Source organism: Thunnus maccoyii, chromosome 11 (assembly GCF_910596095.1).
Source record: "Thunnus maccoyii chromosome 11, fThuMac1.1, whole genome shotgun sequence".
Taxonomy (NCBI): domain Eukaryota; kingdom Metazoa; phylum Chordata; class Actinopteri; order Scombriformes; family Scombridae; genus Thunnus; species Thunnus maccoyii.
In genome coordinates this window covers 6,868,702-6,890,233 of record NC_056543.1, presented here as the reverse complement: position 1 = coordinate 6,890,233, position 21,532 = coordinate 6,868,702, and the positions used below count along the sequence as shown (strand labels likewise).

Sequence of the window (21,532 nt, the reverse complement as noted above, 5' to 3'; positions counted from 1 at the left end):
GTCTAGACCCTTAGCACCCAGACTGAAGCATATTTCCCACATTTGTCAGCTCTGAGTAGCCCCTGAGGAAATTGCTCATACGTCTGGGTGAGAAGAAAGTCCCAGCTTTACTATACAAATATTGTATCCTCCCACTGTACAGTACATCTGGACCCACTCAAAACTTGCTTACTGGAACTTATTCATCACTAGCGATAGACGAGAAATAGATATGTCACACGTGTTTTCTCACATGTGCCTCTTTATCTGAGATTATATCTTTGTGATTTGTTGAATATTTTTATTATTATTTGTTTTATTTGCTTCTCTCTGTCAATTCTTCTGTCCTTTCCCCATGTTTCTTAGTATCTCTTTATTTTGTCTGTTTCTCTGTCTGCTTGACTCTTTCTGTCTCCGTCTCTGTCTCAACATATATACATCTTTCGCCTCTGGGTGCAGTCAGGGGCCAATACAGACCTGTGGTTTGGTACTATTCCAGATCCACCAGCATGCACTACCCTGCCGAGCGCCAACCTGCTTCTCATCAGCTGAAAAGATGAAGCGATTGCTCTTTTTTTCTGCATATCGCGTTTGACGAATGACGCATTATCTCCACACGCTCAATTTCATTGCTGCAGTGATCTCATTTGTGCATTTGGACAAATACCAACTGTGAACCATGAATGTTTTATCAGGAAACCAGAGACATTAGGCTGTAAAAAATCTCGCCAGATATTTCTTAGTAATAAAAGTGAACAACGAAGACTTCTGTCTCTCTAGTTTAAAATTCTAAGAATCCTCCTTGATCCCAGTCAGTGATACTTGAATTGATTGAGTTAGTGCTTACTTATTTTTTTGCAATTACCTTAATGTTATTTGTCAATTTAGACTTGGTGGAAAAGGTTAACCCAAAGCTTTTACTGGAAGCTGCACTAGCCATTATTTCTGTTAAGAATGGACCAAATGACTATATGTAATGTAAAAGGGATTGATCAGAAAGAGAGAGAATTATCACCCGACTCTAAGAGCGCTCAGAGTTAAGCTTTTAGCCTCTTTTAGCTCATTGTTTTGGATTTACAACATAGCTCTCAACCCCACTTCCAACTATAGCAGGCAGCTGTTTTCAGAAAAAAAGTTCTGATAAACCCACAGTACGCTACCTGCTGAGCACCGAACAACAGGTAGAAAAGTTTAGTGACCAGCTGGTGAACACAGTGGAGCCTCTAGCAGCTTAAGAGCCAGATATATCCCTCAGGAGTTGAAGGACACCAAAACAGAGCTAAAAAGGAGAGCGTTGGGTGACCAGACACAGACAAATCTGATTATATATAAAGTGCTGCAGATTGAAGTCTGTATATGATGTTATGTCCTGTGATAATGATTCCCATGACTAAGATACCTAAAGTATCCTAATGTAACCTTCCATCCAATAGTGTCCATTTAGTCAAATATATAATGTAGAAATCAACCTGTAAGCAGTATCGTAGCACCACTTTTGCTTTAGAAGCAGAGAATCTAAATTCAGTATTTGCAATGTATCGATATACAACTAGAAGTCACATAACTTGGATGAAAAATGCAGAAAAAAATAGTAAAGTAAGGTTGCTTACAGTACATTTATCAAATAAAAAACAATGCTGTAAATCATCTTAGATTATCTGCCTGTGTAGGAATGTAAATAAGCTTGTTTGGACCCGCTCATTTGATTGTATATCTTTCCTCAGTTAGTGTATTACATAAGAGATAACTGCCATATGACTGAAAGTTATGCGCTCCTGAAAAGCCTTAAGTTTTTCTCTTTATATGGATGAATCTATTTAGTAAAGGGACTCACACATACTCCGCATGTGCTGCTGATAGTGATAATGTGTCAGGTGTTTCACTGTTTTTATAACCCTGTATCAACTCTCTGATTAACTGTGCAGGAATGAAAATGTCACTCAAGCTTAGCGAAGAGGTTCAACACTGAACTGTTGTGGTGTCACGTTTTACACATTAATTACACAACCGACAACATCTGTGACTCCCTGAGGACGGAGGTGAGAGAGGTTGACACCAGATATCTTTTTGTCCAACAAAACAGTGTGAGGTCCAGTTCAATTGCAGGACATGTTGCTTCACTAATTCCCTGGGTAATATCAGAAAATATCATATCACATCGAAACTATTCGTTTCAAATGCTTCATATCTCGAGCCAAAAGTGATAGAGAATTTCTAGAGTTGTGTTTAATCTCTCTCTGTCCTTTTGGGAAAAAACAGTGGAGATTAGTTCTTAAAATAAGTCAATAAATACAGTCCAATAAGCCGAATTAAGCCTTTTAAGGGAAAGTTGCTGCAAGGAGAGGAGAGGAGAGGAGAGGAGAGGAGAGGAGAGGAGAGGAGAGGAGAGGAGAGGAGAGGAGAGAGGACCTCCTACCTTGATGGTCTGCGCCGTGACTCCATGCTCTTTGAGGATTTTGTCGAGCCCTGCAAAACACAAAGAACAACTTTCTCATTATTCTATGCATATGCCAACTTTTCATAACAATAATACTGCTTTAAAAATGTAAATACAGTGAAAAGGGCATGAAATAATACTATGTGTCAACAATGGTGTTTGGTTTTCATTGGGTTTTATGCTTCATTGAGGCTTCAATATAATGCATAATGACATCAGTGGTTCTACAGTATGTAAAAAAACCTCTTTCTGACTGTGGGTTCAGCTGCTATGTTTGTAAAGTAAAACAGTCCAAGAACCAAGCTGCTCTATACTGATATTGCAAGTTCAATCTTGTTAATGTTGTTAAATCTGAACAGTTGGAAACGCGGCAGATTGCAAAAGGAGTCGGCCTATTATTAAAAGGTTTTATAGTTTCATTTAGGATAATGATTACAATGGAAAACTCACAACAGTTCTTCCTCAGTGAGCAACTAAATCTTCAACACAGAAATATCCAATATAGCTTAAATAAGCCTGAACGAGGTTACATTCAATCCATGTATATGAACCAATCTGCTCCAGTACTGTTATGTAACACAATACAACAGGCAGTTGCATGTCATTTGAAATTGTACCTAAAAATAAACCCACACATGATCAAATTCTGATTATTGCTCCACTTTACATTGTTAGGCCCTTAACACACTACACGCCGAGTGTGTATATGAACCCTGTGATGGAATATCCTTTATGATCCTGTGCAGCACCGTGTGAGGATAAGAGTTTCACATGGCATCCTCACAACGCGAAGGAGAGAGAGAGGCCCTTGCAGAGGAAGTGCAGCTGAAGGTGATTGACTGTGTTTGGCTCCACTATGCCTGGCATGCCTCGCCTCCCCCTCAAACCAGCCCGAGGAGGGGGTCAAAGGCCATGTGGACTTATTCACTCCCCCTGCTGTGTTCGGGTCACATGTACACATGAGGGGCTGTGATCCATCATCATCCATTAGATCAGACTGGCTGGCTTAACCACCGGTGTGAAGAGCAACATTTGCCAACCACGGATGAGTTTCAGCCCGCTCAACTCTCCTAACAGCTGACTGTCAACATGCACATTTAACACAGAGACAACATCCAGTGCATTTGTGTGTACTTAATGTTCATGGACCGGTTTATAATGTCTGTTTTGGTAGGTTATTGCTGCCCGAAATGACTAAATTTGCAGCAGGTTTTCCAAAATAAAATGTGCTGAAATTGTGCAAGCACTTTGTTATTTTGCAGCACATTGCAGGTAATAAAAAAAACAATAAACAACTGTGATTGTTTAAAGAACTTAATGATAAGTAATCAGTTCCAGTGACAGTAAAGATTGCAAATATCGCAGAGAGTGGTTTCATCTGTGTTAAGTTGCAAATTCGTGGAGGGACTGTGAACACAGACACGAACAGGTCAGATAATACAGCCTGTCGACTGTTCTTTCCAATACAACCAGTTTATCTGACAAATTCTATGCTCCATCTTACATCCTCATTGTTCACATGATTCCCTGGCCCACCTGAGGTGACACAAAGTAACCCCCCCCCCCCTTTTCTGTCTGTGCTTTGGCCTAAACGTTTCAGTATGTTGCGAAGGGCTGTAAAGTGCAGAGTGTCGCCAGAAGAGGACAGAGATTAATGACCAAGAAACGGGCTAAAAGAGAAGGTTCAAACACAGGCACAGACCATGAAGAGGGTTAAGAGTGCTTGTGTTGAGTGGGGCTCTGAGACTTAATGTGCATCAGAGTGAGAAAAGCCCAAAGTCCTCTTAAACGGACCACCGTGAGATGATCAAAACGTCCTCAGATTTTTGGAGTGGCAAGGTAAACGTGCCTAGAGCCAACACACATGACACGGTGCCATCATTGAACCAGCTTGCAAACAAAGAAACAAAAACATCTTAATTAGAGACCGGGAGAGAGTTCTGAGGAGATGCCGTTTGTATTGTGCTGCGGCGATGGCAGTTAATTCATAGTTTTTCCTTCAAATTAGTCTGAATTGGTGTGTAGAGAATTTTATGAGCCACAATATTTAAGTTAAAGTGCAACCATCTGGGTAAATAAAAGCACTGCAACGAAGCTACGGCCAGTAATAAGATAATGACTTTCACTGTGGTCACATTGATGTTTTTGATACAACTGAAAAACTGGAAGACGTTTATTCTCATGAAATACCAGAATTATATGAATGAAATTTACTGAATTTCAATTATCTTAAGCAAGAAGTAATTAAGCAGGAGCAGAGATCATGAATGCAGAGATCACTTGTGTTCAAATATTAGTTTCCCAATTGCAAAGGTTCCAAAGCAGATCAATATCAAATCCATAAGCTTGTGAACAGCACACAATTCAAACCCTAAGACCTGTTTCTCTCCTTTGAGAACTTGGATTGGAGGAGATGCGGCGAGGTAACGGGTGAAGAGGAGGAGGAGGAGGAGGAGGTGGGAACTGGAGTGGGGGGTCCTGCAGGCCTGTTTCCAGATGAAAACCATCTGCGGAGGTTGACTTTACAAGCAGGCCATACAAATTAACCATCTGAGAAAGAGCAAGGGAGCGAAGGAGGGAGGAGGAGGGGGGGGGGGGGGGGGGCAAAAAGACGTTGGGGGCTGGTAAAAGTCTGCGAAAGATACGAGAGAAACTATCACAAAGAAGAAGTAGGGGGGGGAAAAAAAAACAAGCACTGAAGAATCCGACACGAGAAAAGTAGCAGATCCGTGTTGACTACTTTCCAGTTGAGTCTCCAGATGTAAACACTAAATCCATCCAAAGAAATCCAACCATTCGTCTCTCCATCACACCCTACCTTCCTGAAAAGGTAGCCCGTACTCCATCGCCATGCCCCCCTCAGAGAGGAGAGCCGCCTTCTCAAAGACCCTCCTCGGTCCATCTCTGGAGAGCTCTATCTGTCTCTCACTGCTTTCTGTCCGGCAGCGCAGTTTCCTCTGCGAAACCTCTCCCTTTTCTCTGACAGCGAGGGAGGAAACGGGGAAGAAGAAGAAGAAGGGAAAAAAAAAAAAAACCAAGGGCGCTATTTTGGGCAGTTGCCTGCAGTGGACCACTGCATGCTCTGGCTCAGACCAGACTCCTCCACAGCACTTCTTGTCTCGTCCTTCTGTCCGCTCTGTGTTCTCCTTTCCCTCACTCCCTTTCTGTCTCTCCCTCTCTGTGTCTGTGTACCGGGCCACCCTCCCCCTCCTACTCTGCCTCCCATCACGTTATCTCTCCCCCCATATTCAACTTTTCCCTCACTCCCTCCCCCCCTTTCTCATCTGTGTACGGGTCTAAATTTCAACTGCCCAAACCCTTTCTGTCACTCTAGGCAAACATGTGGGGATTGGTGCTTGTTTGTACACACACACACACACACACACACGAGTCAGCTGACTGTAGCTCTTTACCACTTTTCTATCTTAACTCATGTCCAATCAAATGCATTTGTGTGTGTGTGTTTGTGTGTGTGTATCTATCTGTGAAAACCCATTTTTACATTAAGACAGTTGTGTCTCTTGCACAGGCAATTTCACATTCACAAATAACCTTCCTCTTGAAGACTTCTTAACAATACTTTATAATGTCAGCACTGCTAAGTATTTTAAGTATTCAGAACTTCCCCTCTGTTTCCTGTAATTTTCTCAGCTTTCAAACACAATAACAGAAAGAATCATCAAAATAATTCCAGAAACGCTGCACTTCAAACTTTTTAACTTTTTTAAAGTGCTGCACGCCGCTCCTTCACTAACAGTGCCTACATTGTATATCCAAGTAAAAAACTAAAATAAAACTCGATAGAAGTCAACAAAGCGAAGACGATCCAAGCAAAGTATAAACTGATCCAGTGAAGCGAGAGAGACTCATGTAGTCATAAGACAAATCTTTTCGATGCTCGGAGGCAATGAGCCGTGGCCAAACGTCTCCCAGACGTCACAGAGTTACCACGCAGCAAATGCCCATGACCAGACAGTAGCAGCTGCACACACACACAAACACACACACACACACACACACACGCACGTACGCATAGATACACTCATGCGTACAAACTCTAACACAAGCTTATTGTGCAGACATGTAATCACGCAGTATGCATGAAATCCAAACTCATTTAATCACATACTTATAACGAGGGTGTGTTTCGGGCTCTGTCCCTCAGTTAAGGTGCAGACCAAATTATGACCTAAGAGGTGAAACTCATGAGCTGTGCAAAAGACTGTCTGATATGAAAGCTCTTGCATGGAAGAGTCTGTGCTCCTCTGCACATCAAGGAATTGCACTGCAGAAGAAAACAGAGGAATTATAAAGGAAATGCCAATAAAAGTAGCCGCACACACACACACAGGCACACTGGTATATGTGTTTATTTTTGTCCTTGTGGAGAAAGTGGGCACTTAGCTTTGGGTGGTAACTCTAAATCAGTTACTTGATCCTTCCTTTCCCAGACAAAATACAACTCACAGGAAGTTATGTCATAGTCAAGTAGTGCCCAGTGAGTCCAAGGCAAACATGTATACTCTCATTTTGTGTACAAAGATGTCACGGAGGAACCGAAGCTCAGTGTTGCAACTTTTGCATCATTAAACATCTTTTGAAACTCTCACTTTGAGCATTACTTGATCAAGGCACAAGGGTACATGTATTTGCTTTGCAGCAGGCTTAATGTGACGCAGACATATAGAAAAGCGTATTTGCTCACGGTTGCAACACTCACAATTTAGGTGCCATGGCAAATATATTTTTGCTAGAAAGGTAATGCTGGCTGAAAATGTTAATTAACATATTTGGCAAGTTGCAAAAATGTTGATACTTACATATGATACTTAAACATATGAGTGAAATGTTCAGAGACAACTTGCAGCACAATCGCTGCTAGTAGAAAGTGCAGCTTCATTAAACTCTTTATGGTTGTGTTTGGGCACTGGCAGCACTTGGTTAAGGGAAAGATTGTTCCAAAAACTGTGATAATGAACTTGTGAACTCAGCTGACCCTGACCTTTAACCTGCCTGCACGCCTGCATACATGGCGGGAGGCGTAAATAGAAATCTTTGCATTATGTTACGTTGCACTAACTAATCTCCCTTCTCACAAATCAGCAGCTAATCAGTGTCTGATGTGCTTTTGAAAACAGTCATGCAAATAGATCTAATGGGACCAGATTCAGCTGTTTGGTACAGCAGTCTGGCTTGATTCATAGCAAAGAAATTCCCTGTTTGGCTTGTAAGAGGTCTGAAGTCATCTTATAAAAAAAAAAAGCTGGTACTTTTTTGTTTGATCTGAACATTAGATGTGTGGTATTTTTGAAAACTGCATGAATAGGGCAGTAAATTAGATTTGTAACATGCCAAGTCGAGTCCAAACTGCCAACAGCAAACCAAGCAGTACTTCTATTGGACTCCCATACTTCAGAGAGCAAAAGAAATAATGATTTGTAGACTCTATAATGTATCAAATATGTGGCTGAAGTTGTTCTATAAAGCATTAAAGTCTCAGCTGTTTGAAGGTATATTTGCCATTCATGCCACCAGGGAAGCCTTTATCCACTCATAATTATTTCCTTTCCTGCATCAAATGCATGTGATGGGTCTACCAGTGTTACAGAGATTAATGGGGAGGGTGGGGGGGGGGGTCATGCACACGCAAGTTGAAACTCACCATGGTGTCTACATGTTTGAGAGGGAGGTCACTGCTCGGCGCCTGTTCAGAAAAGACAAGAGAGATGGAAAGTGACATCAATACCTGCAACACTTCATACCTCAAAAACTCAACACCCTGTTATGTTAATGTCATGTCACATCATCTCATGACATCGTAAGCTTATGTTAAAGCTACACTCAGCGGCATTCTTTGCCCTAATGTGGCCTGAAGCAGAATGGGGCTCCACCTTGAATGCGTGGGACCATCTATAATCCTTCTGTGCAAATATTTACACAAAAAGACAAGTCTGCTTCCATTAGCCAAGACCAGAGAGTCCATCCGTGGAACTCTCTTTTTCAACACCATATACAGCTGTGGACAGTGAGATAGAGAGAGAGAGAGAGAGGATCAAGCAGAGGGGGAAAAGGAAAAGAAGGGACAGAGAGAAACAGAGAAAATGAAAGAGAATAAGGGAAATAAGGAGTGTGTGGAGGGACAGATGTGATAGGCTGATAGAAATGAGAGAAACCAGGAGAAGCTGAGACACACAGGCAGGCAGGCAAAGGGGCAAAGAGGGAGTGGCGATGAAGGTAAAGCTGGGAGGTTCATAGCAGAGAGCAGAAGAAGAAAACATCAGAGCGACCCATGATGTCATGAGCTTGTGTGGGCTTGGCTAACCTCAGACTAACACACACAGATGTTACCTACTAAATGAAGCATTAAAAAATCCTTCTGAGCGGTCTCTAAAACGTCAGTCAAATCTATATGTAGCGGAGAGGGAAGTCAATTCAACTTTTCATTGCAGAGAAAACGTCACATAATTTACATAGTATATAAGAAATGATGATTTCATCCAAACTGAACAGCAAGAGAGAGAATGGTGGAGTTAATCTTTTGTGATTTTTATTGGAAGATGCTTATCTCTGTAGATCTTTCTGGTGTAGATTATAATGGACTCCTGACAACTATGATGTCATAGGAATTTAAGTAATTGTCTGCACTGCAACAAAGAAAATGTTGTCATAATTAGTAAAGATAAATATCAAACCTCAATACTTTTTGAATGCCAACCAAAATGGTTCAAAGTATTTCCTTATCTAAATCAGGAAAGCTCTTTATTTAAAACTGATGCATCGAGTAGTTGGATGGGAAAGTTACAGTTAAGTTGAAGTAATGTGAGCGTTTTGCTATTTACACATCCAGCAGAAATGGAGCAACATTTGCAATCATTAGGAGATGTGTTTGTGTCTATCTGGTGAATGTAAATCCCATATTCCCTCCTCTTTTATCTCTGTTTTGGTCTCCACCGACTCCTGAGAAAAAAATATCTGCTTCTTCAGCTGCTAAATGCTCCACTACGATCACCATCCAGTCTGTTACTTTGTCTGTCATAAAGTTTATTTTTAGAGCTATTTCACAAACAAAACAGCTGACTGCTGTGGCCGAAAAACGCTATGAGAGTGGTGAGACTGAACCCAAACAGTAAAGTTGTGGGCCGGAAAACCACAATGAGCTGAAAGACGCTATAAAGCTCAGTAGAGCTGAGGGGAACTGCAGAGTTGGGTGATAATTCTCTCTAATGTGAAACTCCTTTCGCATTACACATAGTCATTTGAACGATTGTTATTATGAAAATACTGATTATAGCCTCAAGCTCGTAGTATTTCAAAAAACATGTGTGACCATGCTGGGTAAATTACAGCACATTCACTGCTGTTGTGCTGTTAAAATATTGGAAATTGTGACTTCATAGTGGAAGCCTGGTTCTCGGTAGTGATCATTGGGTAATCCCACACAGGGAGATGCGCAGCGACATCAAGGATGCTCTGCTTCTGTGCTTCTGTCGAATGCTTCAGTAGAATATAAACAGTAAACGCAGAAGGGAAATTATAGTCTGGCTGTGGAGGCCCCAGAATACAGACTCTGAACGCCCAGACTGAACCACTAACATAGCATCATTCAAACTCTACCTCAAAACTCCAACTTCACCAACTTACAGCATTTAAAAACTACCAGACGTAAAGTCAGTGTGTGTGTGTGTGTGTTTGGCATTGTACATCCGACACGTGGAAGACAGAACTGTTTCAAGGAATAAAGAAAAGGAAACACCAGACTGATGTTTGAGGCTCTAAAAGCAGAGCGCGGATTTGCTCCGAGGCCAACGTTTGCAGCCGCAGGCATTTTCACACAAATAGAGCCATTGTGTGTATACCCAGAAAAACACACATAGACACAAACAATTCTCACAATGATCTATTCTAACATGTGCGTTTCCGTTTTGTACAATTGCAGCCAGATGGCCGGTGTGTGTGTGTGTGTGTGTATGTGTGTGAGTATATTGTAGTTGGGACTTGCAACTAATTCAGAAAGCATGAGAAAGCCTGGGAAGTTGTGTATCAGCAAAAATATTCCACAGAGGAAGTTTTTAGCAGTTTCTCTTAACGCTCTTCAAAGGAACCATTTGAAGGGGAAATGGAGCACTGAGGCTGATGACATCAAACACAAAATAGACCTATTTGTATATTGTCATGCCGTCCCCTCAAATTAAGTGTCTGTCTAATCACAGATTCGAATGGATCTTGGCTTTTAAGACGTCCTTATGGAGCAGGGCTAAAGAGTTGTACTGGACTTACCCAACAAACATATTTAAAAACAAATGTGATGCTGGGAAACGTACAAACTGATGTGTAACCTTCAAAAATGTTGTGATGACACACACTTCTTGTCTAAACCACTCAGACTGTGTATGTCATTGACTCAAATGATAAAAATCCAATAGTAAACAGACCACTCTAGCCATGAATTTGCTGTGTCATAGTGAGATTCAGATACAAGGTCAAAAGTTCAAGTCCCAGCGCACAGAAATTAAAATATGCCCCTGAAAACACACAATAAGCAAACATAGACTAAATGACTTTGGGTGGAATCTCCACAATCGATGGATTCAATCACAGGCACAAAGTAAATCTGTGCAAATCTTTCATACTGAGTTCAACTGCTGTGAATTTCGAAACACAAATTTGCGCCAGAGAGTCTAAAACAGAGGAAGCTATTGAAGCGTATTAGCAGTGTTGCACCATCCCATTTTATCTAACTGTCCTCTTCCGGAGTATAAACCACTTCACAAAACAGGCATTGTTTATAGACACTTATAACACAGGAGTCAATGGTACAAATACATCTCTTAAACAAACTGTGTGAACTTATTACCCCATTAGTGACAGTTTATCAGAAGCTTTCTTCCAATATATTGAATAAAATATGTACAATCCTGAGAGTACAGTTCCAGAAATAAGTTAAGTGAGCTATTGTCACTAAGTAGCACTCGTTAGGCTGTTGACCATTAGCTTGCCAGCTACAGTCATTCATAAACTAGCCCTGCTAGCAGTCCTTACATGACCTAGCTTCTAGCAACATATTTGGCAAAGACCTAAGTATGAATTTCATTTTGCCACTTTATGGCCTTAAAGCCGCAGGATTAATTGTGTCATGCAATGCAATCTTAGTTGCACATTGTCTGCACATTGGCATTAGCAGGGAGATCTGCTCCTAATGCAAAATTGATTTACAGTCCCATTCCAGTTATGATCATGTTGTTGCATTAAAATAAACACAATAAAATCAATAGAAATGTTTATTAAAGCAACAATGTGTATAATTTTCAGACTGAACCATTCCCTGTTGATGGTATCAATGCACAGCTGTAAATAAAAAGCTTATTTCTTGAGAGAAACAATTATGATTCTAATTTTTGTCCAGAATCATGCAGCTCTGTGTCAGACTGATACTGTAAATCTGATGGTTTCTTCCATCTCAGAGGTTTTTGTTCAACAGCTGAACATGTGGTGGAACAGCGAATGTCAGCCGCACAACCACAGAACCGATTGTAGCAGACTCTTAAAGTAAGAAAACACCAGTATCGTCTTTAAACATAATAACAAAAGATGCGAGTGTAAAGAAGAGCTGTGCAGCACCTGTGGAGAGGGTGAAAAGACAAATCTGTTCCTACTACGCCCTAAATATTTTAAGTATGTACTTTTCGATCATGCCTTTCTGACTCCTTGGCACATCCCTTGCTCAGAGCAATGCCATCACCTTGAGCCAAGTCAGCTGAGCATCATATTACATTTTGTTCTCATAAGAGGAGCTAAATACAGACTGTTTATCTCTCCAATAGCAAAACAGCAACAGACATAATGATAGAGAAACACTGTAACAACATTTTTGCTCAAAAGAACAAGTTCATCTCTACAATATATTATGAATACATCTGGAAGATCTGGGTTATTATTGATCAATAACAATGATAAAAATTTACTTCAACAAGTGCATATTGACACCATTCTTGCAGCCCAGAGGGGCGTTATCAGGCGTATCACAACTGGAACAAAGGTTCAGCTGTCCTTACATTTGACAAAATTAGGCCATTCTGCAGCCTCCTCTAAGGAAACTCTTAAACTTTCAATGTCCTTTTTTGTTTGTTTGTTTTGACACAATTAGATCAAATAGATAACTAATAGCGTGACTGACGATTTAGCTGACGATCTAGTTTAGTTCAAAAGAAGAAGAAGAAAGATGCAATGTGCAAAATTGGGAAAAAATAATTACTGCACAATGGTTTGTAAAATTATGATTATTATTCATTATTTTTTGCTGAATCATATTATTTTCAAGTCACAGTCCACAACCTGGGTGTTAGAAACTGACCACACCTGAAATATTGGTAATGATCCCTCATTAGACAGGAAAACTGTGTTCCCGAACGGCTACAGTAAGTGCAGTAGGTATCAAAATCCATTTGAAACGGTGCCATTTTCAAATTCCAAGAGCCACAATACTAATTAAAATGTACATAGTACCTTCACACTTAGTAGCAAATGAAACAAAACAAAAACAACAAAAAAGAAAGAAAAAGCTGTTGCCTGTACATTTTTGTCAAAGATGGCTTTGTATTTTTTTGTATCATTTTTTTATGTTAGAAGTTAACTATCTTTATTCTGCTCATAAAAGATGGCCAAGGTGATAGCTTAGCATTCAAGTGTAAATGACCATGCAACAGCTGGCAGACAGATGTTGGAATCTCCCAGTTAAACTTTCAAGAACATCACAGACTGAAGTCAGAGCTGTGAAACACGCTGTCCTGTCAGTCACTGAAGCTAACGCTAGCTGCTGCTACAGCACAGAGCTGTAAACATGTACTGTCAGTCAGACATCAAAACATTGTCAACCCAACTATGCAGCTGTTAAATCAATCAATCAATAAATATAATGACACTTTTTGGATGTTAGTATTATATTTGAGTAATGTGAATTATATAGTCAATGTAATATCTCAAATAATATGTGCAAATTGGACAGTTCTATAGAAAATTAGACAAATTTGCTTGTGTTTCTTGCCCTGACTTCTTTTTAGAAATGTCACCAGTGTTCCTAGACTTAAGCAATTAACTTAGTAGGTACAATGTTAATATTACCAACTGGCATGATGGCTAAATCTACAAAAATAAGACCAAGTTGTAGCTTGAATTTCCCTCCAGTACTCTTTTTGTTCCCCACCAGAGTAAAATACAAAGATTATTCACAGACCAGCACTAATTACCTGCAATAGGACTGAGTTTAGGAGCTTTGTTATTCATGTTTGAGTGAAAACTGTCACGCGAAGCCGAAGATGATGAGAGACCACGGACAGGGCCCACGTGTCTGTCTCCTACAAGTACAGCACATCAGAGTGTGCCTTTCACCCGCATCGCTTTATCTCTGCCACCACCGTACCATGTGCTTTCTTTCACATGAGCACAGTGGCTTCTTTGACCAGTTTACCAAATTATAGCCCACGTCTTGAGGAAAGCAGAGGTAGCTAGCACACTGGGAGTTTCCCCCCTTGAGCGGTGGGAATAAACGTAACCCAAAGCAGAGCCTCTGGGGAAATGACCCAGGGCTAAATATACAAATGTTCATCTTTAGAGCTCCAGACACAACCCATTTAGCTCGGCCCAGCCCGCTCAGCGTGGACTGCAGGGTGGTTAAAAATCACCGCTTTGGTGTGTGCATGTGGGTGTGAGATAGGGAGAGAGAGGGAGAATATTACTCCCTGAAAGGAAACAGACAGCGTTGGTTGTGAGTATTGGAATGATTCAGTGTTTATGTTCAGTTAGTCAGCTAAGCAAGCGATATCTGATTCTGTGTGCATGTGTGAAACTGAAATAAAGAAGCTGAAAGAAAACCTTCATTTTTTTGGTCTTGTAAATTATTATAAATGCTGATTGTGCGTGTTGTGTGTGTTGCGTGTGTTGTGTGTGTACTGGCGCTGCCCTCCCCGGCACAGCGAGTGTAATGTCACTAACCACATATGGGAAGCTCTGCTGTTGTTTTTAGAGTATATCCCTGTGTCTATATGCGTGTGCCTATGAGTCAGACCAAGGGTGTGTGCGAGTGCCACTCATCATTTCCTCCCTCCTCCTCCTCCTCCCTCCTCCTCCTCCTCCCTCGGCCTCTCTCTCCTCGGATGGCCTCGTACATTTTTAAAACAATTGCTTTCTTTGGAGGCTTGAAAAAAAAACACACACACACACACACCATCTGCACTGGCAGCAGTGTGGCTATGCACCAGCTCTACTCCTATGTTTACACTGCATTTTGGATAATATCCCACACTGACAGCTTAGGCATGCTTCGATGTGCTTATGTTTCAACTAAGCTGCTGGAACAATGCAGAAACTTTCATCTTGCTTTGATGAGATGAGAAATTATGCAGCATTCCTTGTGATTCCAGCAGTAATGAAATTGCTTGAACGTGTGATGGTGAGCCACGTTACAGTAAATGACTCCCCTCGGGGTCTGATTTGCAGAAAATGAAACACATCCCAAAAACAATGAAAAATGTTAAGATTTTGACAATGTTTTCTCATGCAGGCGAGTGATTCATGCCCAAATTAAAATGATGAAAACCATTCAGGCTGAGGGAAAAAAATAAATGTATTGTCAGACAGTTATTGTCTGAAATGACAGTTACCGTTGCGGCAGACTGTGGAAACAGTTTTAAATCGAATTATATTTGCAAATTCATTTTGAAATACTTCCCTCTGTTTGTATAAACGCTCCTGCACTGTGAGTTGTGTTGTGTTTGTGTCAAACACTACCCATTACTGTGGGTGTCACTGACAGATGTGACACACAACACCTGTAAAGGCTTAACACGGACATGTCCAATAGTGCCTTCTAGTGGGAGTAATAACAAACTGCAGGCCTGGTTCAAAACACTAGTTGTAATAATGATGATTGGCCTGACACATCAGTCTTTCTTCATAGTGTAAATAATCCACACATTTGAACTCTCAGCCACTGAAAACAACAACAGCTCTGTTGTCATTCTGCAAAGTTAAAAAAAATAACTTTAAAGTCTAAATGATGCTCATTCCTGAAGTGACAAAACTCTCCAGTGGCAGCCTAAAAAGGCAATGCTGTTTCACCAGAGCTGAAGCCTCCTCAGAGCCAATTACTGTTGGATTTAATAACAGGTGCCAAATGTAAGATTGAAAATGTGCAATTGCTTTCAGCAGTCACACTATTGTTATCCAAAGCTTTGTTATTCTTTTTCCTCTGTATGTTTTTCGCTGGCCAACTACTTCTGAATACTTTCATTTACAGAATCCATTCATATATCAATACGTTCAGCTATTTAAGGATATTTATGCTTTATACTTTTATAACTTTTATACTTTCAGTTTGGTGGCTCTGTTATGATTTGGGGGGCATTTTGATGGCATGGTTTGGGTCCACTTGTCCCCTTAGAGGGAAGGGTCACTACAAATCAATACAAAGTTGTTCTGAGTCATCACCTTTATCCTATAATGAAACATCTCTATATTGATGGGAGTGTTCTCTTCCAGGATGACAATGCCCCAATTCATTTTCTAGTTCATGTTACAGTCCTAATTCCTAATTATTGCACTTAACAAGAACTTCACAATGAAATGCTTAAGTGACTATTTATCTGACATACCAATACAATAGCTGATTTCTGGTGATTTAGGCCTTTTTAGTCCAAGATGTGCACCAAACACACGAATATGAACTTTTGAATAATTTACAGCCAAGTAAAAATGTCAAAAATGTAATATGTATATATATGATACCCCCACCCTAACACCTGTGCCTATATAGTACCATTCAAGGAAATGGGAGGGTGTCTCCAAACTTTTGACTGGAACTGTATAGTGTACTAATATTTTGCCCCCCTCGTGCAATGGTAACAGGGTGGACAATATATTAAGAAAACTTCATAACACATCAGTTTAATGCATTCCAGTACACCACCACAACCCACTACCCAATTTCCTTGGATTCATTAATGCGGATATTTGATTTTGTAAAAAATGATAACACAATACAGTCTCCACAATACAATACCACCAAAGTTTGATAAAAAATAATATTATTTATTGCCCCACCCTATCACTTCAACAGTCTCCCTAACACATGAGCAAAAACACACACCCACAGCTGTTCCTCTCTCATGCTCCATGGTCTTTCATCTGCAGCTTTCACACAGCCATGTCCCAGAAATGTAAACACAGCGCTGATGAAGGAGGGGCTGTGCAGGCCTCTGTGTGTGAGTATCCAGGGTTAGGGTTAGGTTTGGAGTGTGTACGCTTATTCCTATTCCCATTCCCTTTGGGGTAGGGGGGTGGGGGGGGGGGGGGGTTTCTGAAATGCCAGAGATCCCTTAGGACCAGAGGAGAGGAGAGTGGACGGTCCATGCTGTGGGAAAAACCCCTGAGCTGTCTGTGACCCTATACCACCTCTGACTTCTCTGTGTTTCTCACCCCGCCTTCGTTCCTGCTCCTACTGATATGGACCCGTCCTCTCGCTCTGTTATGTAACCAAAAGCCTCCTCCAACATGTGAGCGGGGAGGGAGTCTCTAAAGGCATCTGCCAAGTATTTTTACTCCTTGAGCGCATGTGTGTGTGTGTCTGTGTTTGTATATGTGTGTGTGTGTGAGTGTGTGGGTGTGTGTGGAGGGGGTCTACTCAGTCTCATGCGTATGTACACACACATTTTACCCACCCACTAATATTTTATTTTAACCCCAAATATGGTAATAACAGAAACATCATGAGAATAATTTTCATCATGAATATTATGAATGGTTTTTTTCCACCTCTTTGGCATCTAAGACTGCACTCCCCATGCATGGGAAATATGGTCTGTACATCATGCAATAATTCAAGCTATGATAAGAGAAGTATGTATAGTTAATAACCTAAAGGACAGAATAGGTCGTATGTCAGTGCCTTCACAAACAACCCGTTGGACAACGTGGTTTTTCAGTGCCTTCCAAAATGCCATTGTAAAAGTGATTCATGACTGTTTTCTACCACCGCTATGGTTAAAGTTTGGTTAGGTTTAGGCACAAAAACTACTTGTTTATGGTCAGAGAAAGAACATGGTGATAGTCAAAAAGAAACCGACGTTGACTGTTGGTAGGAAACAGGATGCGAACCGCGGTCTCCTGTGTCAAAGTTTAAAGCTTTATGCCCAACCACCCAAACAGGACGTTCTACTTAAAAGCTCTTTGTTTTCTGTAATGTCTCACTTATTCATTGCCTCTGAGACACGAGAGTCATGATTACAGTCACAAGAAAAGCCTTGTCAGGAAAACATGATTGTGTTCATTTGGAAAGATAAGAAAGTTGTTACTAAAACTTAGCTGGCAGCGAATATTCTTACAGAGCCAATGTGAAAGTGTGAGAAATCTCAGTCCTCTTTCAAACAAACTGAAGTGCTGTTTATTAGGAGAACCAACAATCGGAAACCACGCCGAAACGCAAGGGTGGATGGGTATATATAGGAGTAGTTTGGAAAGGCCGACATTACTAAACAGGCTGAGGGTGACCACAGTCTGAACTGTTTCTTCATACTGTACTTTCTAACATCGGTAAGAACACTAGAGACAGTAAAACCAGGCTCAGACTACAGCAGTTTTATAATCCTGACTCTGAAATCGTGTTGCATCACACACACACACATAGGGAGAAACTTCACAGATGTTCCTTCTCTCTAATTCCAAACATGCACACGCTACAAGATCTGAAAATAATGGCACATCACACATTACAGGATATTACTAAGATTATCGTGCCAGAGAGAGCAATGCACCACCTCACATGATCTCATATGATCTCATCGGGAAGCAGATGTAAACAAAATGCTTTGTGGTGAGAAAAAAAACAAAAGCAGAAGGCGAGTCTGGATGAAAAACTGGTTGGGGAAACACTGCGAGAACTGGAGGTGAGATCAGTTTTAATATCTGGCAACAGTAGTATAAATAGCTAATGTTAGCCTCAAGGGCTAGAATGTTTACCGTTGCTTGGCAACACTGTCAGCTCTCTCTCATTGGCTATGTCGGTCCTGTTCTGAGAGTATTGACATGATCATCCAGATTTTAACTCCTAAATATCAAACATATTTGAAATGATTTGGGTGGCCCTGTGAGCGGATCTGTAAACCCTTCACATCATCAGATAATCTGGACAAAACATCGGTACCAACCAAGGTCCCAAACCAGATCCCTCCTCTGATTGTCAGGAGGGGTGAATCAGTGATAAATCCGCCCAAAAACCCTGCAGTCTGAGCCCGGCTTCAATTACAGGTTAACGTGCAGACAAAGTCCATTATCGTAATAGGTCACAGTGAATGGGACTGGAACAGCTTTGACTCCATTAACTGCAAAATCTAATTTGGTGGGATGACTTCATAAAACTGTACACTGTACAAGCCACTGCTTACTCGTAATTAATCTCTGTAAACTGAAAAGCTCCGAACTGTTGTTTTTAACCATATGAATTACAAATATGTAAACACTTTAAGTTATGAATGAAAGAGGAACTTTTTGAGTGGTTCTCAGGATTGAAATATGTAAATTTCACTGCCACTTCAAACATAGTAGCACTTTTCAAAACAAACATTGCAGAAAAACAATGACACAAACTGCACAAACCAGAGATTTATAATACGAGTTATATGAGCAAGAAAAAGTCAAAGAAACAAGTGATTTTTAAGATGTTTTTTCAGAAAGGTGCACTAGCTTTGCCATGTAAACAAACCTCTAACTGCATTACAAAGCATTAATAATTTGCTGAATATTAAGGCGCCGGTATACTCAAGTCAGAACTGCTTGTCAGATTGTCAAACAGCTTGAGAAACCTCTTCCCCCCCCCAACACCTTTCTGACATCAAATTTATGATGGCCAACTTTTCACTTCGCCTTCAAGTGCGGCTGTTAGAGCAGCTATAAACACTTTTGATTTCTGACGTAGTTAAAACAACTTGTCGTACAAAATAAGTATGTGATTTAAAAGAAAACCCTGTAAAGAAGAAAAAAAAAACTTGACCATGACATCCAGTCTTTCACACAGCACCCTCAGGTCTTATGTAATATACACACACTAGATAACGCTGGATTCTCATGTGGTACACTTAAGAAACACAGAGGCAAGACTCTAACTTGAATGTGAAATATGTCCATTTTTATGTACTGGCTAGTTCGTACATTCCCAGGGGGACTAGGATCGTGATATTGTCACAGGATGCCTGGTTGGTGCTTGTATACAGAACATAATACAGGGCACATCAGGGAAATATGTGTGGTTCTAAACACAGCGCTAATTGGACCATATCTAGACCATCTTTGCCCTGCAGTTACTCATTATTCAGCAATGTCCTGGCCCTGTTCCCCCACTACACAAGACCTATAAAAAAAGAAGCTGAGTGACGTAGGTGTTTGTGGTTTATGGTTTTCAGTGTGTGTCTCTGCATATCTGAGTGCATGCCTTCTTTATGTGTGTTTCGGGGAGGGGGGGGGGCGGGGGTGATGCGTTTAGATGTGCAGTGTACCTCACCAGAATCCCTAATATAATATCGCTCATCCAGGTTTTGTGTTTTTGCAGAATGAAACGTATTCCTGGCAGCGTTGGCTCGACATGAGGGCACATCTGAGGAATATTTCCCTGCATGCTTTACAGCACACCATGCACGTCCAAGTGTGGGGGGTCTGGTTGGGGGGTTGTCACTTCTGTCATCCACACTGCTGGATAGGATCTTCCAAATACACATCATCAATCAGTACAACCAGACTGCCCGTTAGCAACACCTTCCCACAGCGGGTTGTTCCATCCTATATTCACTCTATAGGCTCAGTAGTTAAGTGACTGGTGGGTTTCTATATTTAAATCAGGACCAAGAGGCTACTAATTTCATAATTACACTGATTTAACGTCAACATACTGGTGCAGTTATGTCTTACACAATCATAGTGTCCTATTTCTGTCAGTTACCAACACTGTGGCTCCACAAATAAATCAAACTTAAATCCAGTTTGACAACACAAGTCAAAATAATCACTACAATAACAGTTGCATCTATCCAGATCTGTGACTATTGCAATGACTCTGCTGTTCTACAAAGGCGTGTGCAGACTGCATGATTTTTGCCAAGTTTCCTGTCTCAGACAAATTTTTGAAATCTGAGAAAAAAGTTTTCAAGTCAGCACAAAGTTTGCACTCGTGCTTGACATGAGAGACGGTTCAGTTCGAGCAGTTAGACCTTGTTGTGAGCAGTCTTGGACACTACAACAGTTCTCAAACATGATTTTAATGAAGCCAAAAACAAGATGCACCTGTAGTTGGAACACCTTGAAGATGGGAGATGAGTAATATTCAATGAGGGCAGGAAAGGAAGAAGCTCCAGTCACATTTCTGCAACTGGAATAATCTTTTAACCAGTACACTTCTGATATCGGTTGTGTAGGTTGTGCAACCTCATATCAGACTGACATCACAAGTCTGCTCCAGCTCTTTGCAAAGACAAATATAAACCACTGAAATTTAAATACTAATTATAATAGTGAAAACATGTAGAATTAATATACCTCTAATGTTAATCTCAAACATGTGGGGTTAATATTTTTGGCCACCTCCAAAAAGGCAATTTTATTTACAAAAAAGTACTTATTTACCTTTGCGATTATAATGATTATTTATGTTCTTTATCTACTTTTTGTACAGCTTTAAAAATGTCTCAAATTCAAAACACTTCTCAGGCCAACCGAAACAGTGAACTCATAAAGTAGCACTTGTTACTCCTCTGTAGCTGAGGAACATTTGTATGAAAATATTTGATTTTCACTTCATTCAGGGTGGAGCATTATTATCTGGTAATAAAGTTGTATTCGTTGTCGCTTCTCCAATCTCATTGGAATGTCTGGATTCACAAAAAGGAAAGGTTCGCATTTTTCTCACAGCATTTTTTTTTCTCCTGCTAGGTTAATATATCGTCGATGCTGCAATCAGTCTGCACCTGAGTAAGGTGGTAAATCACGTTGGTCTCCGGCTGTGAGCGAAGGAATTCACCAAACAAGGGTCTGAGGAGAGCTGACACACACACCTCAGACTGGAGTACTCTAAGACATGCA

The 21,532-nt window shown here is 40.7% G+C and overlaps 1 protein-coding gene across 13 annotated transcripts in view; it reads right to left on the bottom strand.

Annotated features, from left to right (window-relative positions):
* Positions 1-21,532, bottom strand: part of tns1b (tensin 1b) — a 174,445-nt gene that overhangs the window by 53,294 nt on the left and 99,619 nt on the right. For 11 of the 13 annotated variants that reach the window (XM_042425614.1, XM_042425619.1, XM_042425620.1 and 8 more), the window contains 2 exons: positions 8,079-8,120; positions 2,396-2,445 (listed from right to left, as the gene is read on the bottom strand). In XM_042425614.1, the coding sequence (XP_042281548.1) occupies positions 2,396-2,445; positions 8,079-8,120 (92 nt within the window). Of the gene's footprint in view, positions 1-2,395; positions 2,446-5,234; positions 5,597-8,078; positions 8,121-21,532 lie in introns of those variants that run through there. The other 2 variants (XM_042425625.1, XM_042425624.1) reach the window with 2 other exon arrangements.